We start from the raw sequence: 9,784 nt of genomic DNA on the forward strand, positions 1-9,784 counted from the left end.
TGAGATGAACGGTGTGAAATGGTGAAGAATTGAATAACAACAAGACTTTCAAGCACCATTAAATAATATTATACAGAAATATTCCAAATCTAATATTGCTTTCATTGAATCTTTTACCATCTTGATTTGATTGAAGAACACACATGGACATGGTTCGTTTTTTAAACTTGTGAAGATCCTTCGAATATTGAATTTTCCCATCTTCGTGAATGCGATTTCTCAGCACAGAAACGCCCCCACATGGTTCTCTTTCAATTGTTTTTTCAGTCTTTTGAGTGAAGAAATTGATCAGCAAGGGACCATACAATTGGATTCTGGCAGAATTCTACTAGGAAATAATGAACGTCCGGTGTCTCTTTCATGAAGTCACTCCATCCTTTTTAGAGGTCCAATTCTTCACTACCTTAGCTATATAATTACTTCTTCTCTAAGAATTTGATATGAAGCTTCATTGTTCACGTTCTTTTTTCGTCTTCTCTTTTTTTTCAATTCCCCCTCTTTTTTTTCTCCATTTCCCCGTTCATGTTCTTCTTTTTATTTCAATTTTGCCTTTTTATTTTTAATTTTATCTTTAATTTTTTTTTTAATAGTTATTCAGGTTGTATTTGAGTTAGTTAAGTTGACTGAATCATGTCAAGACAACTCCCACGTTATTTAATTTTAAACCTGGACTAAGTAAAGAGTTAGGGTGGAACTTTTTTCTATCAATTTCATTATTTATTTTCAGTTTTCATCCCCAAACAGTTTTTACAGGTCGACGAGGTTGTTTTTGGATAATCCTGTCAGTTATGTCAAATCAAGACCACTCTTACACGATTTAATTTTAAACTTGGACTAGGTAAAAAATTAAGTTGAAAGATTTTTCAGACAAATTTTTTTTTTTTCAATTTCATCTTCAAACATTTTTTACTAGTTAATTAGGATGTCTTTAAACGATCCAAGTCAACTGGATTATATTAAAGCAACCTCCACATGGTTTAATTATAAATTTAAGACAGGTAACGATTCAGATCATGAGGTTTCACAGCTTGCCTACTAGGCTGAGTTTAGAAAAAGTATCAAACAATTTTCTATAACTTAGATATTTATTACATTAAATTGAAAAAAATAATTTTACCTACAGCACAACGCATGAGTACGTGAACTTGTTAATACTATATAATAAAAAAAGAAAAAAAATGTATTGAGTATAAATAAATAATATGTTAACGTTTTTTATTATATTATAATGTTATGACTTTCACATTTGTGTATTTAAAAGATTTTCGACCATGTTTATATTAAAACCAAAACTTACAATGAGATTAACCGTAAGTAATGTCACCACCTTTCAATCACATCCATTTCTCATGCAATTAATTCAAATATCAAAATATCAATCAAGATGGCTATAAAAATTAGGAATTGTAAAGTGGACGGTGCACTTAATTGAATGAGCATTCCCCCATGCTTAGGGAACGTAACATATTATAGATAATACAAGTGTAATTTTATTGCATGTTCCCTTCTCCAAGAGGACAAGTAGCCAATAAATAAGGATAAAGACATTCACGCTGTTGGAATCTCATATCTGTGGCTGCGCTTCCCTGTCATGTCTATTAGTTTCAGTTCCCTTATGAAGCTGTCATATGTTCTGTGGAGTAGCTTGAACAGATATGGTTGGTGGTCACTGACCTCCAGGTCACCACAACTCACGAGCTCGTGTTGTGCACTTCGGCATTCATTCGTGTGAACTTGTGGCAGAAATATATACTTCGGCATTCATTTAGATAGGATTTCAAGGTTATATGTTTAATCCTAGATAATTATTTATAATATAAATATTAAAAACATGATAAATTATTATATTTTTTTTATTTAGAATAATTATTCATATTAAGATAATAATTTTTTTATACTTATATGTATATATAAGATCTCTTAAAGGACGTACAATATTTACTATCTTGTTAATGATATATAAAAGATATTTGTCTTCCATTAATATCGTTAAAAGTAAAGAATTTCCTAGTCTTTCTTTTCTATGGAAACACAAGGTTCATAGGGTATGAATATCTCCTGAACTATTCAGGTAATATATTAATAATTTTTCATTTCTTAAGATAAAGATACATAAGTTTCTGAACATTAACCAACTTAAACTCAATAATAAATATTTTTGTTCCTTAAATATAAGGTTTTTTTAAATCATTTATTGTCTTAAGTTATTTATTATCTTTCTCGTAAATATATAATTTTATTATTTGAGGGTTTTTAAGTTTTTCCAATTATGATTATTTTTACAGGTATTCAAGTTTGTACTATAAACCTGAAGTTCCTTAGATGATGAAAAAAAAATCTAAGCACTTGACCACTATCTTAAATATTAAATAATCTTTTAATTATATATTTTGGATTTTGAAATATTATTAGAAAACACCTTCATAGTTAATATAGATGCTTAAAAATATATAAAAAGTAAAGGTTGGTGATTCTTATTTAACCTAAGAAAGGAAACTTTAGATGAGATTTCAAATTAAACTGAAGTGAAAAAAAAAAACTTTTCATGTTTGATATTGTTGCATAAAAATATATAAAAAGCAAAGGTTGAGGATTCTTATTTTAAGCCTCACATTTATCCAATATATATATCACAAAATGAAAAAAAATGAAAAATTATATCAATTTTTTATTTAATAAGAAATCTGACTTTATCTAGAACCAAGATTACTAAGTTTTCAAATCAATTTACCGGTAGATAAAATGAAAAATTAATCCCCTCATATAAATAATAAATTTTAAAATTACATATCACATATAAGAGTCCTACAAGTTAGATTTCTTTAGTTTCAAAGAACCGTATAAGTATGAAATGTCAATTTATATTTGCAGAATTTTAATTTTGAAGTTTTTTTATCTGAATTTTGAAGGATTTTTGTTCTTACAAAGAAGCTAATCTAAGGTCCAATAAAAGAAATTATATGCAATCCCTGATTGTGTCAACGAAAACGCAGAAAAACCCTCTGGTGACTCCTCACACGAACACGAACGGACCATGCTCTAGTCAGAAGCTCATGAATATGCTCTAGTCTTCACATTCTGAAAGCTGATTTTTTAAGCTAAACACAACTTCCCACAAGCACAAGCAAGGGTACTGCGGCGTGCAGTTGCTTCCTACGCCAGTGAATGAATGTTGATCCTAATCTAAGCGAGAAATAATCTTTCCCAATTTTTTATTTTTTATTTTATGACGTATTTATATGTACAAACCATGTGGATATTAATTATAAAAATCAATAAAAGAAAATTACAGCTATTTTTCTAATGATCACGTACATTTTACATGCAACAATATGTTATCTTATGGATAAGACTTTATAAGAAATTAATAAAAAAGAATTGATTTTGTATGAAACATAATTGAGAAGATCCCCCGTTACATGCAACAATATGTTTGTTTGAGATATGAAGGTGTCCAGGTGGCTTTGTTCTTGGATTCAAGGAATAAAATGGGGCCACGTGTATATGCAAATGACTTGTAGTAGAGTTTCTTACATATAGAAATATGAAGGTTCGGTATCTCTTTCAATCACATTCATCTAACCATAAACAAATTAATATATATTAAACCACAATCAATCCAAAAAAAAATGAATTAAAGGGTTGTTTGTTACTAATTATTATGAAAGTAATCACTCAAAAAAGTATTTTTTATTTAATTTACAAACAAATTCAATACTTATTTCATGGTAGTAGAAGAGATATATAATATTTTTTTTAAAGAAGAAGTAGTGTGTGGTGACGAACACAACATGTTAGGTTGTCGTTTCGATAACTTAATTATTGGTCTTTGTTCATGATGATGTAACGAAGAATTCGTGACATTTAACTCTTCTTTTGTAAAAATATATTTCTCTGGAAGGAAATCTCGAATTGGAAGAAGAAACATTAAAGAGGGTATGAGAAAATCAATTAATAATGGAAGGTACTGGAATGAATTACGAAAATATCGCTTCCTTTTTTAATTAAATTTCTCATTTTACCTTTTTTTTCCTGTTTTCAAAAATAAATTTAAAAATAAAACATAAAATTGATAAAAATACATTATAAATAGAACAAAAAACTATACGCAAATGCTAACTATTTAAATACACCGTGCAGTTACTTAAATACCCTCGAGGTCAAGGAAATCTTAACATTGATTAAGGGTTATTTTCATCGTTTTAATCTTGTTTTTCTTGTTGTTGTTAGTGGGATTGGAGGCAGGATTGCTATTTAATAATAAATAAATTTAAAATAATAAATTTAAAAGAGAACATAAAAATGATAAAAAGAATTATACACAAATGCTAATTAATTATGTTCGCTGCACAACAATTAACTATTTTCGAATCTTACAATGAAGATTTCATCATTATTATTATCCAAATTGATGTATTTTATAAGAAAGTATTTTCTTCTGTATTCCCTTTTAATTATAATAATTAAACTCGGTAAATTAGCCTCGACTGGATTAATTATAAAATATTAATGAAGGATTAAAACAGCAGTGTTTTAATATTATAATTAATGAAATAAAAAGATGAATCAACTGACTATCTCTCTAATAATTCAATGGTTTAATCCCTTTATCCAATAATATAACGAGTCAATTATTACAACTACACCCTCAACCACAATCAAGACTTGAATATTATAAATGGACAAATATTCACCACGTGTCCCAGAACACCGTCAATGAAGGAAACTCGTTGCAAGTGGGAATCCCAAATTTGTGGTGCAAAAGCACCTTTGAGAAGATGATAATCAAGAATACATATCACGGCCACATCAATTTCTCTTCTCTTCTTTCCCTTTCACAAGAACACATCAAAGCCTTAGGGCTTCAAAAAACACCTTTGTCAAAATATTCTTGTTCATCTTATTTTGTTGTTCTCTCTTTATTTCATTATCTTGTTTTTCTTTTTAATTGTTTGATAAGACATCAAAGACTAATGTAGTGTTTGGCGGTATTATAGTAGTGGTTGCTTTTCAAAATGTTTTTCGCTTGAAAATATAATAAAATTATATTTTTTTTAAAAAAAATTATTTTTAATATCAGCACATCAAAACGATCCAAAAATATCAAAAATATTATTGAATCAAATAAAAATTTTGAATTTTCTTATAAATATGGTATCACCATAAAAATAAACACTACCTAAAACTCTGTTTGTTTCAGTGGTGTGTTATGTATTTTTATACCAATTACATATTTAAAAGTGTTAGATTAAGAAAAAACTTATAATTTATAATTTATAAGGTTTTTGAGCTCTATATATGCGTGGTTTTCTCCATTCATCTTAAATTGGAGCTTCGATCGTAACACCTAATCTAGCCATATATACATTGAAGATAGATTAGCATTGAAAAAATCAAAACAAACCCTCTAAATTATTGCTCTTCTTCATTTGCATCCTTTTAATAACTTGTTTTATTTTATTTTATTTTAGTAGTTGAATGCACGTTTGGATTTCCAGTTTTTTTTGTTAAATTTTATTAATAAATAGATTAAAAAGTATGTGGATATATATCATGTGTCAAAAAAAATACAAAATAATTTTATTAATAAATGAAAAATAAAATATTAAAACCAAAGAAATAAAAAAAAAAGATGGAATCAAATCAGATAAAATTCAATATATATATATATATAGCTTGTTATTGTAAGTGATTCTCATGTATTTTTGCTTTTATTATTACCTATTTTTATATATATCTCTCCTATAATTTATTTATTTTGACTCAATTTTTTTTCATGTAAGTGATTCTCATGTATTTTTTAATTAATTTATCAACAAAGACTAGCAAGAAAAAAATAAATCTGAACAAGCGATGATTCAACTTTTAAATTTTTTATTAAAAGAAATCTTTAAAAGGTGCGAATAAAGATTCCCACCATTATTGACGTGTGGTATCATGTGGATGAGTCGTGTGGAACTCAATTATTGAGAACAATAAGCACAAAATGACGCACAAGATCCCACCTAAAAACGTGGAGTGTTGCAACTTAATTTAATATTCCTATTTATTTTTTATTTTTTATTTATTTATTTTTTTTGGAATTTCACATTACCGCCTGGAAGCCGGACAAGTGGTGGTCTAGACTCATTCTAGGTCCGCTTTCTTTTAAGAGATGTCAATTCTTGAATTTATAAATTGACCATTTCTATTTGTTGAGAAATTGTGAATAAGAAGGAAAAATATGGTATCATTTATCATGATGCTGGACCGCTTTTGTTTTTTTTATTGTGATGGAAATTAATATCCTTTGGTATTTATATAAAATTTTATAAATAAATGAGATTAATGGAAGTGAGTTTGTTATTAAAAATTTATGATTAAGTAGTTAAGTGTTTTCCTTTCCATTATTATAAGATAATTGACACAAAATTACTGTTTAATCAATTCGTGAATCGAATGGAAGCACATATTTAGCAATAAAATGCAATTTAAAAGGACCGGATAATAACTTAAAATAAAATAGACAGGATATTAAGAAAGTGTGTTAACTAATTGTGGATTAAACCCAAATTAGAATAATAAAAAACAAGATTTATTTTCCTCGAATATGAACGAGAGCAAAAATCGTTGTTCCTAACTACGGCCATAACCCAAATCTTTTTATTTATTATAATCATTATTTTTTGAAAAAAAAAATGCACTAGCTCTTGATTTCATCTCAACAATTGTAAATTATAAAATCTAATCAATTAATTAAATACATACGTATAAGATTAATGTTAATTTTGTTTTTATGAAACTCCCACTTCTGTTTTTTTTATTATTATTTTGAGAAATAATACCATGTAAATGAAAAAAAATTGTTTTTATATTATCACATGCATGATAGGGTGGATTTGTGGATATGAACTCGATAGGAAAACTCCTGAATATCAAATCTTTATTAAGAAATTATTCAAATATAGGTAAAGTTCCAAGAAGTCAAACTGCCCACGCTTTCTTACCTTTTCCTTCCCATCCGAAACAAACAGCCAGTTGGTATAAATAGAGTCTGGGAGAGAGAGACAGAGGCGATAATCCAAATCCTTAATCACATCTGATTAATTTAGAAACTAAATCCTAACTCAACACCCACCTATTGTTCTGTCGAAATTATTTCCCTTAATTAGTCTCTTACATTTACGATTTCTGGTTCCCCCCTCTCTCTCCCGGCATCAGCACCACATTCACTCCTCACAGATTTTCCTTAAAACCTCGAAAATCCAAGCTTTACAATTTGCACGGTTACCCATAACCTGCCAAGCATCACATCTATGCCTTCCCATTACGAAACACCAACTTCTGTGTTTCCTTCAACGATACGGTTCTCAATTTCCATGCAAACCAAACACCGAGACCTCGATCTGTCTTTGTAGCAACTGGGTTTCTTCAAACAATGGAGCTGGTCGGAGAGACACCGCCGGCGTCAGCGGGGGAGGTGAACTTGTTCGGGAAGTACGAGCTAGGGAAGCTTCTGGGCTACGGCGCTTTTGCCAAGGTGTACCACGCGAGAAACGTGAGCACGGGTCAAAGCGTAGCCATCAAAGCAGTCAGCAAGGCGAAGGTGATGAAAGAGGGCTTCGTGGCGCACGTTAAGAGGGAGATCTCCATCATGAGCCGGTTGCGGCATGCGCACATAGTCAGGCTCCATGAAGTTTTGGCCACGAAGGGTAAGGTCTATTTCGTGATGGAGTATGCCAAAGGAGGCGAGTTGTTTACCAAGATTTCGAAAGGGAGGTTCAGTGAAGATCTCAGCCGTCGGTATTTTCAGCAGTTGATCACAGCCGTCGGTTACTGTCACGCGAGGGGTGTTTTCCACCGTGACTTGAAACCAGAGAATCTCTTGCTCGACGAGAATTTTAACTTGAAAATCACGGATTTCGGTCTCAGTGCGGTTACGGAACAGGTCCGACCCGACGGGCTGTTGCATACTTTGTGCGGCACCCCTGCTTACGTGGCACCTGAACTCTTGGCTAAGAAAGGTTACGATGGAGCTAAGGTGGATATTTGGTCATGCGGTGTCGTTTTGTTTGTCCTGATTGCTGGTTATTTGCCTTTTAATGACACTAATTTGATGGCAATGTACCGGAAGATTTACAAAGGACAATATCGGTGCCCGAAATGGACGTCTCCTGATTTGAAGAGGCTGCTGTCTCGGCTTTTGGACACGAACCCCGAGACAAGGATCACCATTGATATGATTATTAATGATCCATGGTTTAAAAAGGGTTTCAAAGAGGAGAAAAAACTTTATTTAGATGAATTTGATTTCGACAAAGGGTTCGAGGAAGAGGAGAAGTCCTTGAATGCATTCGATATAATTTCGTTCTCGTCCGGCTACGATCTGTCCAGGATGTTCAATGAATCTGATACTATGATATTAACAGAGAGGTTTGTGTCGGCCGAGAAGCCGGAGAAAGTTATGGAGAGAATAGAGGAGGTTGCTAGAAAGGAGGGACTAGAAATTGCGAAGAGGAAGAATTGGGGGGCTAAATTGGAAGGGTGGAATGGTAATTTTATAATGATCGTTGAGGTTCACCGGTTAACGGATCATCTGGTTATGATTGAAGTGAAGGAAAAGAAATGTAAAATAGGACCTGGACAGGAAACATGGGAAGATAAACTGAAACCACAACTTCGAAGCCTGATTTATCAACCGGAACAGGCTGTTTCCGGCAACTAACGGTGACTTAACGTTTGCTGTTACTGTGGTTAGTTATTAATCACCAAATACGGGTAATTCTTTCTTAATTACTCGTGATTTATGTGTAAAATATCAAGGTGGGGTAAACAATTACCGGGTTCTGTGTATTTCTTCTTTTTTTCCCGGAATTTATCATCAATTTGATATGGAAAATCCTCAAGTTGTTTGTGTCTTGCTTTTGCTTAAATATTCTCATAAAACTAGAAGGCTGGAAATCACAGCATCTGCTTCAGTGATCTCTAAATTTTCTTGCAGTGGTGAGGACGACAATTCCTTCATTGCCTTCCAAGTTTCAATTAGTGCCCTTGTTCTCTCGACAAGAATCTATTTTAGAACAAAGCAATCGTCATTTGGTCACCATCCTTCGATGGCGACAAACTTTGCTTTGTTGATACGTCACGTCAACAGTCCTTCAGATTTAGAATTGTGATTCATTTTGCTTGCTCAAGTGTGTGAAAAAATAATGATTTTCCTAAACAGAAGAATTTAATTTCTAATTAGTTGCTAACAAAATAATCTTAATTTAAGCAAAATAATTTTTTGTTTATTAACAACATTTGAAAAGAATTAATAAAATAAAATAGTTTGAAACAAATTTGGCATGCATGTTTCGCAATAAATAAAACATAAGATTTAAAGTTGTCGTGATTTATTACACGAGATATTAAAAAAATTAAACCAACATAAATTATAATGAGAAGAAAAAGAAAAAAGAATGAAAGAAACACTAGAGACACTTCAATATTTTGATCATAACACTATTAATATTATTGGAAAAATCTAGATAAAACAAATCCAATAATAAATAATTACCATGAGGGGAGAAGAAAGAGAGAAAAATAAACAAGAAAAAAGAGACCTCAAGAACATAAAGATCTTAATAAGATAAATCCAATAAGGTCATCAACGGTAATTGAAATGGGTTATACATGCCGTTCTATGTCAAAATATTTTCTTAAGCTAAAAAATTTAACTGTTTGGTAAATCTCAAATATGATGTATATAATTTTTTAACGCATTCTTTTAAGTAAAAATTTTTTAGATTTGAAATTTTCATAA

General features: G+C 30.7%; 1 protein-coding gene across 1 annotated transcript; it reads left to right on the top strand.

Annotated features, from left to right (window-relative positions):
- Window positions 1–7,005: 7,005 nt before the first annotated feature.
- LOC133677316 (CBL-interacting serine/threonine-protein kinase 14) lies at window positions 7,006–8,898 on the top strand. Its single transcript, XM_062099265.1, has one exon. The coding sequence runs from the start codon at window positions 7,418–7,420 to the stop codon at window positions 8,702–8,704; it is 1,287 nt and encodes a 428-aa protein (XP_061955249.1). The 5' UTR covers window positions 7,006–7,417; the 3' UTR covers window positions 8,705–8,898.
- The last annotated feature ends 886 nt before the right edge of the window (window positions 8,899–9,784 follow it).

This window comes from Populus nigra, chromosome 17 (assembly GCF_951802175.1).
Source record: "Populus nigra chromosome 17, ddPopNigr1.1, whole genome shotgun sequence".
Lineage (NCBI taxonomy): Eukaryota > Viridiplantae > Streptophyta > Magnoliopsida > Malpighiales > Salicaceae > Populus > Populus nigra.